Source organism: Muscardinus avellanarius (assembly GCF_963383645.1).
Source record: "Muscardinus avellanarius genome assembly, chromosome: 21".
Lineage (NCBI taxonomy): Eukaryota > Metazoa > Chordata > Mammalia > Rodentia > Gliridae > Muscardinus > Muscardinus avellanarius.
Window position 1 is genome coordinate 20,368,804 of NC_137807.1, and position 18,848 is coordinate 20,387,651.

Here is an 18,848-nt window from a genome sequence, read left to right on the forward strand (position 1 = left end):
CGCACGCTTGAAATCCCAGCATTGGGAGGCTGAGACAGGAGAGTCACGGTGTGCGGACAGCCTCAGCTACTACTTAGTGAGGCCCATTGCAACTCAGTGAAACCCTGTTTCGAAAATAAAAATAAAAAATTAGGGCTGGGAGTGTAGCTTGGAGGCAGAATGCCCCAGGGTTTCATCCCCAGTACTGCAAAAAAGAAAGAAAGCCCGGCCAGCCGGCCAACTGTGCTGGCGCCTGCCTGTAATCTTACTTGGGGGGCTAAGGCAGGAGGATTGCAGGCTTGAGCACGGATTCAGCAAATCAGGGAGAGTTTCAGCACGCAAGAGAGACCCTGTTTCAAGATAAAGACTAAAAACTAGGGCTGTGGGTGTCACTTGGAGGTAGAAAGCCCCTGGGTTCCATCCCCAGTACCACCAAAAAAAAAAAAAAAAAGGTAAAGGGGCGTAGGTCAGAGGTAGAACGCCCCGCACCACAAACTGCGGGTCTCCTGGCCTCTGTCTGTCAACTGCCGTGTGGTACCAGCACCTCCGCTCCATCAGGGCCTCTTCCGTGGCCTCATCTCTGAAAGGAGATGTGGACCAATGAGTGTCCAGGGTCCTGCTAGAGTCCCGCCTCCTGAGGAACCTTGTTGCTTAGCAACCCTCCTGGGAAGGGCGAAGCGTCCGAGCGCCTCATTGGGAGTCTAGCCACGGGCCTGGATGTCCCCGAGTCCCAAGGTAAAGGTTTTTCTGAGAAGCGATGAGAAATCACAGTGAATTGTGAGACCCTGAGTCTAAAGGTTTGGTGGCTTTCCGTTAGGGCTCAGAACTGGAGGGACTCTTAAGTCGTCTGTGGTCACGGGCTCAGCCTTTGGGGAGTGGTGGGTCAGTCCACTGAGAGCTGGATGGACGACCGGCAGGTGGGACCCAGATGGAGGAGGGAGGTGACGGGGTGTGCTCTGTGAGGGTCCTTTTCTTCCCTGGCCCCTTCCTCTCTATCAAGAGTTGAGTCCTAGCCAGGTGTGGGGGCGCACGCTTGTAATCCCAGTACTTGGGAGGCTGAGACAGGGGGATCGAGGTTCGAGGCCAGCCTCGGCTACTTAGTGAGGTCCTCCACAACTTAGTGAGACCCTGTTAAAAATAAAGAATAAAAAAAGGGAGTCTGGTGCGGTGGTGCACGCTTGTAATCCCAGCATTAGAGAGGCTGAGACAGGAGGATTGTGCAGGTTCAAAGCCAGCCTCAGCTACTTAGTGAGGCCCTATTTCAAAATAAAGAATGAGCCGGGTGTGGTGGCGCGCTTGTCATCCCCGCGCTTGGGAGGCGGAGACAGGAGGATCGCGCAGGTTCGAAGCCAGCCGCGCGCGCTGGCTTAGGAGACCCTGTTTCCAAATAAAAAAGTATAAAAAATAGGTCTGGGAGTGTAGCCCGGAGGTAGAAGGGCTTCCAGGAACCCCAGTACCACCAAAAAAAAAAAAAAAAAAAAGAGAACCTGTGTTACCAAATAAAAATATATTTAAAAAAATAGGTCTGGGAGTGTAGCCCGGAGGTAGAAGGGCTTCCACGAAAACCAGTACCACAAAAAAAAAAAATAAATAAATAAAAAAGAAAGAATGAAAAATAGGGCAGGGGTATAGCTCGGAGGTAGAATGCCCCTGGGTTCCATCCCCAGACCCGCAAAAACAAATAAATAAATAAAATAAAATAAAAATAGGGCTGGGGGTGTAGCTCAGAGGTAGAATGCCCCTGGGTTCGACCCCAGTACTATAAAAGAAATGAAAAAAAAGAAAAATATTTTTACTCCAAAGCCTTTGTTTTTTTTTTAAAAAGCCACAAAAAGTTGTGAGTATATAGACATTTTTCTTCAATCATCTGAACTTATATTTCTCATCTGAAGCCCTGTCACCTCAAATATTCTGGTGCTTCCAACCTGCAAGCAAAGGCTCTGATGTAATCAACAGACCACCATTCGAGTCAGGAACGTGTGCAACCCTGGCTCGGACGCCTCATTTACATATTTCCTCATTTAATGTGTTTTGCTTTGTAGCATAAAAGTCCATGGCCGTATCACTGGTTGCAGGCCGGGCGTGGTGGCGCACGCTTGTCATCCCCGCGCTTGGGAGGCTGAGACAGGAGGATCGCGCAGGTTCGAAGCCAGCCTCAGCTACTTAGTGAGGCTCTCAGCAACCTAGTGAGACCCTGTTTCCAACTAAATATTAAATAGGTCTGGGAGTACAGCCTGGTGTTAGAAAGCCCCTGGGTTCCATCCCCAGCACACACACCAAAAGAAAAAGAAAAAGAAAATAATTAAAAAGAATCACTGTTGCGTTCGGTTGCCATGCCTCTGTCCCCTTGGGCCTGGAACAGTTCTTGGCACATCTTAAGATGGAAGGAAGGCCGCTTGGTCTGTGACTGTCCTTTTATTTAGGGCTGTCCGGTCCTCCTGATTGGAGTCTTTGGGAGGACTATCACGCGTGTGACGCTGGGGTCCCCTCGGGGCACCCCGTTAAGTAGCACCTGACTTTGCTCTGTCCCCCACCTGACCACGCATTCTCAGCCCGCTTGCTCAGAGTCAGCCACCCACCCGCAGCAGCCACCGCAGCTCCACCCTGAGAGCCACACGGTGATGTGCATTTGGTGAGGCAACTCCAGCCCGGTGGGGTGGCACATGCCTGTAGTCCCGAACTTAGGAGGCTCAGACGGGGGGATCACAGGTTCGAGGCCAGCCTTGCTACTTAGTGAGGTCCCCCACAACCTAGTGAGACCTTGTTTCCAAATAAAAAATAAAAAGGGCTGGGGGTGTAGACCAGAGGGAGAGTGCCCCTGGGAAGCACAGCCTCTAGCATCGGCCCCTCGTGATCCAAGAAACTGCAGCTCCGCAGGCTTGTGTGAAGCTAGAAACATAAGCAACAGCAGAGCCAAGCTTCCTTGTGGTGTTGGCTCTGGGCTCTGCACCCACGTCTACAGCGTCAGGCCAGACACAAAACACTGCGTCACCTTGACTCCCGCATCCACTCCCCTGGGGATCTGCACTCTGTGAGACTGTCCCCTGGCCTTCTCCTGAGCTAAAACCCCGGGCTCTAGTTTATTTTCCCAGTCTCTCTCTTTCTCTCCCTCTCTGTGTGTGTTACTGGGGGTGGAACCCAGGGACTTTTCTACCTCCGGGCTATACTCCCAGACTTATTTTTATACTTTATTTAGAAACAGGGTCTCAGTAAGTTGCTGAGAGCCTCACTCAGTAGCTGAGGCTGGCTTCGAACCTGCGTGATCCTCCTGTCTCAGCCTCCCAAGCAACGGGGATTACAAGCGTGCGCCACTACGCCCAGCTTTTTCTTATACTATGTGTCAGGCACATATTATTCGCGAGTCCCTTAACAGGTTTCACATAGGTTCCTGTTTAATTCATAACAGACTTAGAAGGGTACTTCCAAGTCGTGTGTGTGTGTGTGTGTGTGTGTGTGTGTGTGTGTGTGTGTGAGAGAGAGAGAGAGAGAGAGAGAGAGAGAGAGAGAGAGAGAGAGAAGGAGAGAGAGAGACAGACAGACAGACAGACAGACACTGGGGATTGAATCCAGAGGCATTCTATCTCTGAGCTACACCCCCGGTCCTATTTTATTTTTTATTTTGAAACAGGGTCTCACTAAGTTGCGGAGAGCCTCATTAAGTTGCTGAGGCTGGCCTGGAACCTGTGATCCTCCTGTCTCAGCCTCCCAAGCGCTCTCTTTATAACTGTGCGCCACCACGCCCAGTTCTATTTTATTATTTTATTTTTTTTGCGGGTCCGAGGATGGAACCCAGGGGCATTCGACCTCCAAGCTGCACCCCCAGCCCTATTTTTTATTCTTTAACAGGGTCGCACTGAGTTGCAGAGGGCCTCGCTAAGTAGCTGAGGCTGTCCGCGAACCGCGATCCTCCTGTCTCAGCCTCCCGAATGCTGGGATGACGAGCGTGCGCCACCACGCCCGGCTTCTTATTTCTTTTAAATTTTGAAACAGGGCCTCCCGAGGTTGCTGAGCCTGGTCGCGCACCTGCGTCCTCCTGCCCCCGCCTCCTAAGCCTGCATCCCCATCTACAGGTCTGAAAGCTCGGCCTGGCAATGGCGCCTCCTCCGGCCGAGGCGGCTCAGCGACTCCCTCAGGCTCGCCCCAGCTGGGCGTCGCGGAGAGAAAGACCCGGCCGGCCCCTCCCAGCCACTCTGGGCCCCGCGACGCGTCCTTCTTCCTAGCCTTCCGGGCTAGGGCTCCGCCCTCCCTAGCGTTCTACGGTCGCCATGGTAACCAGCGCGCCCCGCCGCTGTTTTGGAAACGTCACTTCCGGCGCGCCGTCCCGGCACTTCCGGGTTCCGGTCTTGGGAGAGCAGGGCGGCGCGCGGGGCCGCTTCGGGTACCCGGGGTGTCTGGGCGAGGTGAGTGGGCTCGGGTCGCCGGACGGTGGGGTCGGGGCGAGGGCCCGGGAGGCAGGGCGCGGCCCGGCCGCTGCGGGGTCCGGCCGGGGAGGCGCCGGGGCCGAGTTAGGAGCGGGCGGAGAGAGATGGAGGCCCTGCTGGGTCGGAGGAGCAACCCAGGCACCACGCTTACCCGCGCCCGGCCGCGTTTGGCTGGTCTGATCTTGAGCACTTACTGACCCCAGCCCTTTTTATTTATTCGGAAACAGCGTCTCGCTAAGTTGCTGTGGTGGGCCGAGAACCTGTGAGACAGGAGGAATAACCTGTGATTATTCCTCCTGTCTCAGCCTCCCAAGGACTGAGATCATAGGTGGGAGCCACTGCACCAGGCCGCTTAAAGTTTTTTGTTTTGTTTTGCTTTTTGCGGTACTGGAGATGGGGCATTCGACCTCGAAGCTCTACCCCAACCCTATTTTTTAGTCTTTTATTTGTTTATTTTTTGGGTGGTACTGGGTGTGGAACCCAGGGGCCTTCTACCTCTGGGCTACACTCCCAGACCTATTTTATATTTTATTTGGAAACAGGGACTCTAAAATCAGCGGAGGCTGGCTTCGAACCTGCGCGATCCTCCTGTTTCAGCCTCCCAGGCGGGAATTAAAAGCGTGCGCCACCCGCCCGGCTAGTCTTTTTATTTTTGAAACAGGGTCTCACAGAGTTGCATAGGGCCTTGCTAAGTAGCCGAGGTGTCTGCGAACTGTGATCCTCTGGTCTCCGCCTCCCAAATGCTGGGATTATAAGCCTGCGCCACCGCACCTGGTCTAGGCAGCTTAATGTGTTTTTAAAAGTACCTTCATATTGAATTCTCCTTAGATTTTCTGCAGTTGGTGCAGTTGTTAAGCCCAACGCATGAACTCTATGGACAACCAGATCCTACCACCTAGCTACAAAGAGTAGATTATTCCAGTCCACAGAGTTCTGAATAATAAGGCAGGACCCACAATTACTGCAGCTTTCCAGCTCTTTAGAGATTCATGTCTCTTGCAGAAAAACTAAGTTACACAGAGTCTGTGAATCTCATGAAGTAGTGTATTTCAGAAAACATTTTTCTGTTTTGCGGATCTGGGGGTGGAACCCAGGGGCATTCTACCTCCAAGCTCTACCCCCAGCTCTATTTTTTATTCTTTATTTTGAAACAGGGTCTCACTGAGTTGTGGAGGGCCTCACTAAGTAGCTGAGGCTGTCCGCGAACCGCGATCCTCCTGTCTCAGCCTCCCGAATGCTGGAATTAGAAGCGTGCGCCACCACGTGTGGCTTTTCAGAAAATATTCTCCTAAAATTCCCCTGGCACTGCCAAGGAGCCCAAATACAATTCTTTTCCTCAGTAGTTAAAAAAAGAAAAAGTATAAGTTCCAAAAACGATTACCCACTTTCTGAGGCAATAATATATACAGTTGTATTCTTGTTATCTTTCTGTGTTTTATGGATTTATAAGTGTGTGATGTTTACGATTTGAATAGTTCAAGGAAATTTTAGAAATCATCTAGACTGCTGGAACAAAATAGTTAATATGTGTAATATATAATGATTTATTGTAGATTTATTTATCCTATTAATTATAATGATTTATTTACTCTATTTGTTTATTGGTATTTATTCGTTGGTACTATATTGATTGATACTGGGATTTGGACCCAAGGGCATTCTACTCCAAGGTGTACCCCAGCCCTTTTAAAAATAGTTTTTATTATTATTTTTGTGTGTGTGGTACTGGAGATTGAATTCAGAAGCATTCTATCTTTGAGCTACACCCCCCGGCCTGATTTAATTTTATTTATTTTGTGTACTACAGGGAATGAACCCAGTGGCATTCTACCTCTGAGCTACATCCCAGTTCATTTTATTATTTTTTTTTAAATTTGGAAACAGTCTCGCTAAGTTTCTGAGAGCCTCGGCCTCCCTGCTGAGGCTGGCTTTAAATCTGTGATCCTCCTGTCTCAGCCTTCCAGGAACTGGGATTATAGGGATGTGCCACCATGCCCAGCCTGATTTTATTTCTTATTTGGACACAGGGTCTGGATAGGTTGCTGAGAATCTCACTACTTGCTGAGGCTATCCTCAAACCTGGATCCTCCTGTCTCAGCCTCCAAGTACTGGGATTATAGGTATGTACCACCACACTTGGCTTATTTTATTTTATTTTAATTAATTAAATTTTTTTTTTGTGGGTCTGGGGATGGAACCCAGGGGCTTTTGACCTCCGAGCTATACCCCCTGCCCTATTTTATTTATTTATTTATTTATTTATTTATTTATTTATTTATTTATTGAAATAGGGTCTAAGTTGCGGAGGGCCTAAGTAGCTGAGGCTCTTCAGGAACCGTGATCCTTTGGTCTCGGCCTCTCCATTGCTGAGATTACAAGTGTGCGCCACCATGCCTGGCTATTTTTTGTTTTTGACACCGTCTCAGCAAGTTGCTGGGGGTCTTGCTAGGTTCTCGAGGCGGTCCTCAGACCTTCAGTCGTCCTGTCTCAGCCTCCCAAGTACTGGCGTTGCAGGGGTGCACCACCACGCCTGGCCTGGACTAGGCTTTGGTCTCATCTGTGTTGGTGCCAAGTACATTCTTAATACCTGCTTCACTGAGTAGTAACCGGGGCTTGACGACTTGGGGTCTGGAGGCACCCTGGACAGACTCCGGGGAGGGGCCTGCTGCCGCCCCGGGGCTCACCGTGCCCGCTTGGTCGCCCCGCAGTGGCTGGCCATGTCGCTGTCCCACCTGTACCGGGACGGGGAAGGCCGCATCGACGAGGACGATGACGAGCGGGAGAACTTTGAGATCACCGACTGGGACCTGGAGAATGAGTTCAACCCCAACCGGCAGCGCCACCGGCAGACCAAGGAGGAGGCCACCTACGGCGTGTGGGCCGAGCGCGACTCCGACGAGGAGCGGCCCAGCTTCGGGGGCAAACGGTACCGCCTGGCGCGAGGCGTGGGGTGGGGAGACGGGGCGCCCTGCGCCTGCCCTCCTGGCCCGCGGAGTCGCATCTGCTGTGGCCGAGGAGCTCCAGCTCGCTCTTCCTGCTGATGTCTGTCGCCGGCTGACAGCACTGCGTCCACTGCGCGGCTCCCGTGTGCCCGCTGTGTGTGTCCGCAGCTCTCAGCTTCCCCGAGGCCAGGCGCTGCTGGAGGGCGACAGTATCCCTCAGCATGTCAGACAGGCAGACGCCCAGCTGCGAGTTAGAACAGAAGGGACAGTAAAGACGCCCAGGAGAGCGTGGGCCTGCTCAGGAGGCAGGGGAGCGTTTCCTGGAGCAGAGACCCTGGTGCTGACATGAAAGGCGTCCAGGGTGGTAGGAAAGACGAGTGTGCAGGGCCCCTGGGAGGGCACGCGAGGGTGCGTGGGGCAGGGCCGGCGTAGTAAGGAGAGTTCCTGGCGGGCGGTGGAGAGGGTGAGGTAGGGTGAGGTGTGTGTGTTACTAGAGATTGAACCCAGAGACATTCTACCTTGCCTTCTAGTTATATCGTATCCCCTGCCCTATTTTATATTGATTGATTGAGTGATTGATTGATACTGGAGATTGAACCCAGGGACATTCTACTCCAAGCCTTTTTTATTTTATTTTTTGTTTTGTGGTGCTGGGGATGGAACCCAGGGGCATTATACCTCCAAGCTACACCCCCAGCCCTGTATTTTTTTTTTTTTCCAGGAACTGGGGTTCCTGGAAACCCTTCTACCTCCAGGCTACACTCCCAGACCTATTTTATACTTTTTTATTTGGAAACAGGGTCTCTTAAGCCAGCGCGGCTGGCTTTGAACCCGCTTGATCCTCCTGTCTCCGCCTCCCAAGCGCGTGGATTACAAGTGTGCGCCACCACGCTCGGCTCCAGCCCTGTTTTTCATTCTTCATTTTGAAACAGGGTCTCGTGGAGTTGCAAAGGGCCTCACTAAGTAGCTGAAGCTGTTCACAAACCTGGATCCTTCTGGCTCAGCCTCCCAAATGCTGGGATGACAAGCGTGTGCCACCACGCTTGGCTGACTTTTTTTAAGTTTTGGAGCAGGGCCCCCCTAAGTTGCTGAGTCTCTTTCTCTGATAGTAGGCTGTCCTCGAACCTGTGATCCTCCTGTCTCAGCCTTTTTGGTAGTGGGATTTCAGGCATGTACCACTTACCTGGCCTTCATATCATCTTTTAATGAATTTTACTTGTGATTTTTTTTTATGTTTCCAGATTTCTACCTGTTGGTTTTTGTACTTACAGTAGTGTGCATAACAAGTGCTTTTTGAGGTAATAGTTTTTAAAACCATGAAAAGAAAATTGAGGTAGCAGCTCAGATCCGGAATCAACTGTGCATTGACGTTGATAAATCTTCAGCGACTGATTTGCAAATGTTAAATGGCTTTATAGGAAGCCAGCCCCATGTATTGCGACATATAAATAAAAGCGGCGCTCTTTTAAAATAAGGCACGCTCTCAGGACGTCTCGTGAGCAGCTCTCCGCAGGGCCGGCTGCCGCGAGCTCTCCACAGACCGGGCTGTCTGTGTCTGCAGGGCCCGAGACTACTCTGCGCCGGTCAGCTTCATCAGCGCAGGCCTCAAGAAAGGGGCGGCCGAGGAGGCGGAGTTGGACGATTCTGATGAGGAAGAGAAACCTGTTAAGCAGGAAGACTTCCCTAAGGACTTTGGACCAAAGAAGTTGAAAACGGTAGAGCCTTGAGCGGGACTGCCATGAGCAGCTCCTTCAGGGTCCGTGGCCGGGCGGCCCAGCCGTGGGCGGCTCTCTCCTCTCCTGACATGCGTCACTGATGCGTGCTTGGTTTATTTACTTATTGCGGTACTGGGGATGGAACCCAGGGGCATGGGACCTCCAAGCTGCACGCCCGCAGCCTTATTTTTTATTCATTATTTGGAAACGGTCTCACTAAGTTCTCGAGGGCCTCACTAAGTAGCTGAGGCTGGCCACGGACCCGGATCCTCCTGTCTCAGCCTCCCAAGCCCTGGGGGTTCAAGCGTGCGCCCCGTGCCCACGACGTGCTTGGCTAGGATGACGTTTCCCACGATGCCGTGTTACCACAGGCCGCCGTCTCCCCTGGATCGCCCAGGCTGCCGCGGACGGTCCTGCCCTCTCATCAGTTAAGCTGCGCTCTTCTCTCCGTAGGGTGGCAATTTCAAGCCCAGCCAGAAAGGTTTCGCAGGAGGAGCCAAGTCTTTCATGGACTTCGGCAGCTGGGAAAGACACACCAAAGGCATCGGACAGAAGCTGCTCCAGAAGATGGGCTACGTGCCCGGGAGGGGCCTGGGGAAGAACGCGCAAGGTACGCACGCGCGGCACCGGCCGACTGCCCCGCGCAGGGCTTTGCTGCTGCGGCTCCCGTGCCGGCTCCGGGCGCTGGGCTCCACAGCCACCTTGCTTTCTGAAAGTCCAGCTTAAATGAAATACTTGGTTTATTCATTTACTTGAGAGGAAAAGCACTGGGATTTTTCAAGACAGGTTTTTTTTGTTTTTTGTGTGTGACTAGTGTTTCTAAAAACAAATGAGTTGTCACTATGAAAAATCAGTCCATTTCATTTAAAGTTCTAGGATAGCCTGGCAAAACCTTCAGGTGAGTCATAGCTGCCCCTGGGACGGCTGTGGCCTCCACGTAGAGGCCGTCCCCCTCCCTGCGCCTCCGCCTAGAGGCCGTCCATGTCCCGGGCCTTCGCCCCACTTGTTGGCTTCCGTGAGTGTCCCAAGGCCTTGAAGCAGTTGAGTCTGCAGCCCCTGCTCACAAGGATTTCGTTTTCTCTGGCAAAATGATTGCCTTCAAGAGCAGCAGTGAAACATTGTGCGTAGCTTTTTGAGCTGCTACAGATGCTGGCCCGCGTGGCGCGCGTCTTCCCTCGGCAGCCTCCCGGCCTCTTCCCGCAGGGACGGGTCCCCCTGGAGCTGCCTCTCGGGAATGGCTGCCCGCCTGATAGAACCGAGTGTTCTCTGTGGTGGAATTTGCAGTCTCTAGGTAGCTGTTAAAGTTGAATCCAGGTTGTGTGGAAAGGACGTGAACTTGAGTGTGGATAGGCATGGACCTGGGAGGAGCTGAGGGCTAGATCTACGGGAGACATTTTTGGGGAATCATCAGTGAAATGTCCCGTTCGTAAATGCTTTTATGAAAAACCTGACGTTTATTTCCAGGCTTAGACGCTGTAGTAAAAGGTTGGGCCTGGGAGGTACAAGCTGCGAAGGGCGTAGACAAGGAGCCCGTGCACTGCGGCTCTGCTGCAGTCGGGAGCCGGATATTGTCAGAGTTACTGAGTTTTCCAGAGCAGAGGCTTCCGGTGCAGGGAAGTGTAAACGCTAGTGTGCCTTCGGCATAAAGAGATTATGTTGTGAATGGGTTGTTTTGTTCTCTCCATCCACTGAAATGACTGCAGGTAGGAATGGGAATCTGTGCAGCACGTAAGAGCCCCAGGCCCGCAGCCTGTTGGCAGCCTGAGCACCGGGAATGAGTCACAGGTGGGCGGGGCGCCCAGGGCGGGGCAGAGGGCCCCTTCCTGAGTATGGCCTTTCGGGTAAGGATGAGAAGTGAGTTCAGGGATGGTGTCTCCTCACACCCAGGTGGGCATGGTCTCAAGTCCCTCTTCTTGTCTGTGTCTGGAATTGGGCAGGTATCATAAACCCAATAGAAGCCAAACAGAGGAAAGGAAAAGGGGCCGTGGGGGCCTATGGCTCGGAGCGGACCACCCAGTCCCTGCAAGACTTCCCCGTGGTGGACTCTGAAGAGGAAGCGGAGGAGGTGAGCAGGGTGGGCGGGGCCGCGCGCTTCCCAGGTTCCTGTCTGGCCTCATGGTCTCTGCAGCCTTCAGATGCTCTTTGATCAGCCACTGGATCCGGGGTTCCGTGCTGGAGGCTGGTGGCCCTGCAGAACGGGCGCAGAGCCTGCGGGCTCGGCAGGACAGTGAGGGCAGTCAGCGCGGTTAGAAATGGCCAGGAGACGCCGGCTGTGTGCCTGTAGTCAGCCAGCCCTGTGGGGGTGCATGCCTGCAATCCCCCTACTTGGGAGGCTGAGACAGGAGGGGCGCAGCAACGTAGTGAGACCCTCACAGCTCAGCAAGACCCTGTTTTAAAGTAAAATAAATGCTGGGAGTGTGGCGCTGCGTACCTGTAATGCCAGTGCTTGGGAGGCTGAGACAGGAGGATCATAGGTTCGAGGTAGAATGTCTCTGGGTTCAATCTCTAGTGCCACACATATAGAAAAAATAATAATAAAATAAAAAATAAAAGGAGCTGGATACTCCCAGAGGTAGAATGCCACTGAGTTCTATTCCTAGTTCCAGTTCCAAGAGAAAAAAAAAGCATGTTAACTTTTTCTTTCTGATTATTTGTGTGTGTGTGCTAGGCACTGAACCGGGGCATTTCACCCATCCACCCATTGTTTTAAATTTTGAAACAGGGTCTTGCTAGGTTGCTGGGAGTCTGAGTTGCTGAGACTGTCCTTGAACCTGTGGTCCTTCTGTCTCAGCATCCCAAGTTGGGATTACAGGCACCGGCCCATGCGCCAGCCTCAGAGGCCCTTTAATGAGGACGGGGTTATGATGTGAGGGTCTCAGCCCTGAAGCCAGCGGGGTCAGGCCAGTGGGTGGAGGTGGAGGTGAGCCGAGCCACAGCAGGGAGTGGGGACGGGCTCAGGCCGGGGCTGCTCTGCTCGCTCCGGCGGTCCCGGCGGGCGGGCGCTGCTGTAGGAGACGGCGCTCGGGGCTGCCTGGTCCCCTCTTCCCAGAGTAGCTTCAAGTCCACATACTTTTTGAGACAAAAATTACAGGTTTAACCACCTTGAGAAAACGAAGTGACAACCACGAAAGCAGCTTCTGAGGGCTGGACTGTGTCCGCAGAGGAAGGCACACTCTCTGGCTTCAGACCCCCTGAGAAGCCCCGGGCCGCCAGACCCAGGGCTGCTCTCGCTGTCAATGGGAATCAGACCCGGGGCCTCAGGCTCGGCGGCGCGTGCTCTGCGGCTCCGCTGCATCCGCGGCCCTTTGGTTTTGAGGCAGGGTCTCGCTGTGTTGCCATCCTGTTGTGTTTTTTTTTTTTTTTTTTTTTTTTTTTTGGTGGTTCCTGGAAGCCCTTCTACCTCCGGGCTACACTCCCAGACCTATTTTTACATTTTTATTTGGAAACAGGGTCTCCTAAGCCAGTGCGCGCGGCTGGCTTCGAACCTGCGCGATCCTCCTGTCTCTGCCTCCCGAGCGCGGGGATTACAAGCGTGCGCCACCACGCCCGGCTGCCATCCTGTTTTTGAACTAGCAATCCTCCTGCCTCGGCCTCCTGAGTACTTGGGATCATGGGAATGCGCCACCACACCCGGCTTCTCCGTCTCTTCTTTTCCCTCCTTTCCTCTCGCCCCTCACTTCTTATTCGTGCGTGCGTGCGTGTGTTACTGGGGACTGAACCCAGAGGCACTCTATCTCTGAGCTACACTGCCAGCCCCTTTGAGTTTTTGTTTTGAAACAGGGCCTTGCGGGGTTGTGGAGCGTCTTGCTAAGATGCCCAGCCTGGCTTTGAACTTGCGATCCTCCTGCCTCAGCCTCCTGAGTGGCTGGGATTATAGGAGTGCGCCATCATGCCTGGGTTGTCTTCGTTTTGTATTAGTGCTGAGGTTTTTTTGTGTACAAACATCCCTCGTGTTGTATTTCTACCTTTTACGTGAGCATATTTCTAGAGTACCGAGGCCTGCCTGTAGGCAGTGCTCAGTAGACGCTGCCTTCGTTTGCGTCTCTTCTGTCCGGGCATCGGCCTCGGGCCCCGCAGCAACCGTGAAGATAGTGTCAGGAGTGCCAGCAAGCGTCCTGGCGTCACACAGGGCTCAGGAGGCAGCGCGGTGGTTGCTGGGGCCTCGAGGCCCCGCCTGCGGTGGGAAGCCGGCTTCCCTGGACGCTGACTGCGCTGTCTGGTTCAGGAGTTCCAGAAGGAGCTGAGCCAGTGGAGGAAAGACCCCAGTGGAGGCAAGAAGAAGCCCAAGTACTCCTACAAGACGGTGGAGGAGCTGAAGGCCAAGGGCAGGATCAGCAGGAAGCTCGCGGCGCCCCAGAGGGAGCTTTCCCAGGTCAAGGTATGGGCCCCGCCTCCAGGACGCTGCTGGACGCGCACTGCCCCGCACCCAGAGGGGCCGCTGGCTGCTCCACGGCGGGTCTTCTCACCAGGCGGCCTCTTCTCACTGGGAGGTGGCGCTCCCCTGCGCACACCCAGAGCTGCCAGCCGAGCTGCTGGGCACTCCTCCTGTCAGGACGGCGGCGGTGAGCAAGGCCGTCTTCCCCAGCGTCCACTTGGCGCGGGGCTGCCTGCTAAAGACGCAGCCGCTCGCTGTAACAGCGTAAGGCGCTGAGCTCTGTGGCTCTTTAGCAAGGGAGCGTGTACATAAAGCTTCATTTGAGAGCAAAGAGAGGCCCCAGATCTGCAGTCACCAAGTGAAAGAATACAAAAGCTTTGTTTTGGTGCTAGGGATTGAACCCAGGAGCATTCTTCCTCCCGTGGGCCGCACCCCCAGCCCTTTTGATTTTTCTTTTGAACCAGGGTCTCCCTTGGTTGCTGTGATCACCGCCTCAACCTCCCAAGCACTGAGGTTACAGGTGTGCGCCACCACGCCCGGCTGCTCTTTAGACTCAGATGCTAGAGCTGTGCTCACCCACGCTGGCCAGGAAAGCCAGAGGCCAGGGCGCCCTGCCCGCAGTGACCGGCCCGGCAGTGAGCAGCTGAAGGCCGGTGGTGACGGTGCACGTCCTGGGGTAGGAGAGTGTCACCTCGGGTGCGCCGCTCAGACCTACAGGCTGCCTCAGGTTCTGGGCCCTGTTAGGAGGGCGCCGGGCCCCCAGCAGCTGAGTCCGCCTCATACCCGGGTCTGCTCAGGGCGGCCACAGCGCCTTCCGTGAGACGTGCAGCCACTCACTTGCTAGGCTGCCCTCGTCCATGAGCCGAGGGGCTTTGCTTTTTTGGGGGGATGTTTTATTCTATTTGGAATTTTAAAAATTCATTATTACAAAAGTAGTGTGCAGGGTATATTTGAAGAAACGAGGACATAGGAGAGAAAAAAGCATATGAATATTAGTTTCCAACCTCCCAAAGATTACCAGATTTGAATACCTTAATATATTTCCTTCTAGATCCTTTTTTGCACTTCTGTGCATGTATGTTTTTTTATCACTACTTTTCCATGGGAATAAATTATCTTCACCAATACTCAGTCCCTCACAAAAGGTCACCCTTTCCCCAAACTCTCCCCCCAGCTTCTTCCAAGGGTCTGGCCCGGGGCTGCGTGCGGCCCTGGCGTGCCAGCCCAGCGAGGGTCCCGCCTGGAGGAGCGCTGCCCTCCTCGGCCCTGGGAGCGCACCGCCCTACCGCCAGCCCTCCCGCCAGCCGGGCCGAGCGTTCACGGGGCCCCTCTTCCGTCTCAAGGTCATAGACATGACAGGCCGGGAGCAGAAGGTCTACTACAGCTACAGCCAGATCAGCCACAAGCACAGCGTGCCCGACGACGGGGTGCCTGCGCAGGCGCAGCCGCCGGCCGGCAGGGAGGCCCGGGCCCCGGGCTTCGCGCTGCCCGAGCTGGAGCACAACCTGCAGCTGCTCATCGAGCTCACGGAGCAGGAGATCATACAGAGTGACCGGCAGCTGCAGCACGAGCGCGACACGGTGGTCACCCTCTCCCACGAGCTGGAGAAGGCGGCCGCCGTGCTGGAGCGCGAGCAGCGCGCCATCGCCAACCTGGGCCGCGTGCTGGAGGTGGTGGAGGAGTGCGAGCGGCGCATGCAGCCCGGCTGCAGCGACCCGCTCACACTCGCCGAGTGCGCCCACGTCTTCGAGACGCTGCAGGACAAGTACTACGAGGAGTACCGCATGTCGGACCGCCTGGGCCTGGCCGCAGCCATCGTGCACCCGCTCGTCAAGGCCTACTTCCAGGACTGGGACCCGCTCAGGGTGAGTGGCGGCCGGCAACAGCTCGCGGCGGGCGGGGGGGGGGGGGGGGGCAGGCCGCCTGACGCCCGCTCCCCCAGGACTGCGCCTATGGCACCGAGGTCGTCTCCAAGTGGAAGCGGCTCCTGGAGAATGACCAGCTGCTGTCCCACGGCGGCCAGGACCTCTCAGCCGACGCCTTCCACAGGTGCACGGGGTGCAGGGCTGCAGCTGGGGACAGCCCCGAGCCGGGCCACGCGGGTCAGCCGCCAGGGGGCGGGCGGGTGCTCTGGCCTGAGGCCGGCGTGTGGCGCTGCCCGCAGGCTCATCTGGGAGGTCTGGATGCCTTTCGTCCGCAACATCGTCAACCAGTGGCAGCCGAGGAACTGCGGCCCGATGGTGGACTTCCTGGACAGCTGGGCGCACATCGTCCCCGTGTGGATCCTGGACCACATCCTGGACCAGCTCGTCTTCCCCAAGCTGCAGAAGGAGGTAGCGCGAGGTCCCAGGACACCGTGGCCAGGACCTCGGGGCGTCGCTCCCTAGTCTCGGCCGGCAGCGTGCGTGTGGGAGGCCCCTGCCCACGGTCGGTCTGTCTGTCCTGTAGCATAGCTGCAGCCCTTTCTCCGTGCTTTCTCCCCAGACCTCCCTGGAGGGAGTTCCTCTTCTTGGTGTCTTTGGTGAAATGAGAATTGTGCGCTTTGCGATCTCGTGCCGTTTTGCGCCGCCTGTGCTGGGGGACGTGGAATCTGGGCTCCTCCAGCCACGCCCTGCTGGCACTCTCTCGCCCGGCCTGCCCCAGGGCGGGGCTCCCCTGTAAGAAGGGGTGCGGTATTTACCACTGGCCAGCCTCAGAGCTCGCTGCCCTCCCCTCCAGGTGGACAACTGGAACCCGCTGACGGACACAGTCCCCATCCACTCCTGGATCCACCCCTGGCTGCCTCTCATGCAGGCGCGGCTGGAACCGCTCTACCCCCCCATCCGCAGCAAGCTGGCCAGTGCGCTGCAGAAGTGGCACCCCAGCGACTCCTCCGCCAAGCTCATCCTGCAGCCCTGGAAGGGCGTCTTCACGCCTGGCTCCTGGGAGGCGTTCATGGTCAAGAACATCGTGCCCAAGCTGGGTAAGGGGCAGCTGGGTGCCCGGCCCCCGAGCTCAGGGACATGCTCCGTCACGCTCTTCCCACTGCAGACAGGGTGGCACTGGGGCAGAGCAGTGTAGATGTGAACGGGACCCATCCTTCTGTTGTTTGCTGGCAGCAAGAAGAGCTTCAAATGACTTTTTAAAAGCAGCCCTGGACAGATGCTCTTGCTCCCGTGGCTTGCCGCTACGGAGCTGAGCCTGGGACTGCTTCCGTTGCAGGGATGTGCCTCGGCGAGCTGGTCATCAACCCCCACCAGCAGCACATGGATGCCTTCTACTGGGTGATCGACTGGGAGGGCATGGTCTCTGTCTCCAGCCTGGTGGGGCTCCTGGAGAAGCACTTCTTTCCCAAGTGGCTGCAGGTGCGTGCGCCTCGCGGCAGGTAGGGACGTAGCGAGCTCTCTGCTGGACCCTGGCTGTGGGCAGGTCGCCCAGGGAGGAGAGTCCAGTCACGGCCTCCACTGCACACGCGTCTGTGCAGCTGCTGCCCCAGCACTCCCCCTGCACCATCTCAGCCACGGCAGCTCCGGGTAGGGACCGCGACTCTAACTCCACACTCTAGTCCCAGGCTCAGCAGCATGGTGGTCACACCTGTAACCCCAGTACTGGGGAGGCTGAGATAGGATCACAGGTCTGAGGAAAGCCTCAGCAATGTAGTGAAGCTCTCCAGCATTTGGCAAGAGACTGTTTCAAAATAAAAGATAAGCCAGATGTGCTGATACACCTGTAACCCCAGTACTGGGGAGGCTGAGATGGGAGGATCGCAGGTTTGCAGCCAGCCTCAGCTACTTAGGCCCGCTGCAACTTAGACCGATTCAGAATAAAAAATAAAAAAAAACTGGGCTGGGGGTGTAGCTTGGAGGTAGAATGCTCCTGGGTTAAATCCCCAGTACTGCTCAATAAATAAAATAAGGCTAGGGTGTAGCTCGGAGGCCGGATGCCCTGGGTTCAGTCTCCAGCAGCAGAACAAAACAGGGCAGCCTCGGCTCACTGGCCGCCACAGTCAGGCGGCCACAGGCGCGGCTGCCCGTGCGCTGCCAGGATGCAGGGCTCTCGTCTGTCTCCTGGCAGGTGCTGTGCTCCTGGCTCAGCAATAGCCCGAATTATGAGGAGATCACCAAGTGGTACCTGGGCTGGAAGTCCATGTTCTCAGACCAGGTGCTGGCCCACCCGTCCGTCAAGGAGAAATTTAACGAAGCGCTGGACATCATGAACAGGGCCGTGTCCTCCAGCGCTGGTGAGTGGGCCCCCGTGGAGCCTGGCCCAAGTTCCGTGTGTTTAACACATACACAGTGGGATCTGCCCACTGTATTCGGCATAGACTGCCGACCACTGCACTGGGTTCCTTTCAGCTCAGGCCACTGCCCAGGTCTGCTGTGACCACAGGCAGTTTTCCCTGGAGGGACGGTAGCAGGACTCAGTGCTGACCAGAGCCCACCCACGTCTGCTCAGCCGGTTGCAGCAGCATGGAGCCAGAGCGGCCACTGTGCTCGCTCGGGCGGGCCCGAGCAGGCGGTCCCCACATGTGGCTTGGCGGGGCTCGCTCTCAGCCCGAGTGGGTACAGACTCTGTCCCGTCTCTAGAAACTTCCTCAGCCCTCAGGCTTCCTGTCCCCAGAGCCGCTCCGTCTGCCACCTCAGCACTGGGCCCTCGTGGCCTCTGTCGCCCTGCAGACGTCTGTGTCTCAGGTCCCCAGGTGGTTCCTGGGGCCGGACGCACACGGGCTGGGGAGAGCTAGCGTGGGCCGCGCGTTCCGAGGCATGCGGGGCCACTCTGCCGTGCAGACACTGAACGGAGCACGCGGTGCCTGACAGCCCTCGAGGGTCCCAGCTCGGGAACACCCTTGCACGTAGCTCATGTGGGCGACCTAGTCACCATGGCGATTAGGCACCACAGAAGCCCTCACCTTAGGGAGGCAAGCCTCCTGCGTCCCATGCCGGGCGCCTGCTCACCGCCCTCCCCTCGCCCCCCAGGTGCCTACATGCAGCCGGGCGCGCGGGAGAACATCGCCTACCTCACCCACACGGAGCGCAGGAAGGACTTCCAGCACGAGGCCATGCAGGAGCGCCGGGAGGCTGAGAGCACGGCGCAGAGGGGCGTCGGCGCGGCCGCCAGCTCCGTGCCCATGAACTTCAAGGACCTCATGGAGACCAAGGCCGAGGAACACAACATTGTCTTCATGCCGGTCATCGGCAAGCGGCACGATGGCAAGCAGCTGTACACGTTCGGCCGCATCGTCATCTACATCGACCGCGGGGTGGTGTTCGTACAGGGCGAGAAGACCTGGGTGCCCACCTCGCTGCAGAGCCTCATTGACATGGCCAAGTAACTGCGGGCGGCCGAACAAACCGTGTTCAGTCACCTCTGGACGCGTGGCTCCGGCCCCGCCCTGGAAGGACGGGCGCGGCGCACGCCTGCAACCCCAGTGCTCCGG

General features: G+C 56.0%; 1 protein-coding gene across 1 annotated transcript; it reads left to right on the forward strand.

Annotated features, from left to right (window-relative positions):
- Nucleotides 1–7,117: 7,117 nt before the first annotated feature.
- Nucleotides 7,118–18,743, forward strand: TFIP11 (tuftelin interacting protein 11; the record flags this gene model as incomplete). The annotated part of the gene is made up of 12 exons (XM_080717414.1): nt 7,118–7,326; nt 8,904–9,057; nt 9,511–9,667; nt 10,995–11,122; nt 13,283–13,435; nt 14,776–15,297; nt 15,375–15,481; nt 15,597–15,765; nt 16,151–16,394; nt 16,634–16,776; nt 17,486–17,651; nt 18,388–18,743. 12 exons carry the CDS (start codon nt 7,118–7,120, stop codon nt 18,741–18,743), a joined length of 2,508 nt encoding a protein of 835 aa, XP_080573540.1.
- Between the last annotated feature and the right edge of the window lie 105 nt (nt 18,744–18,848).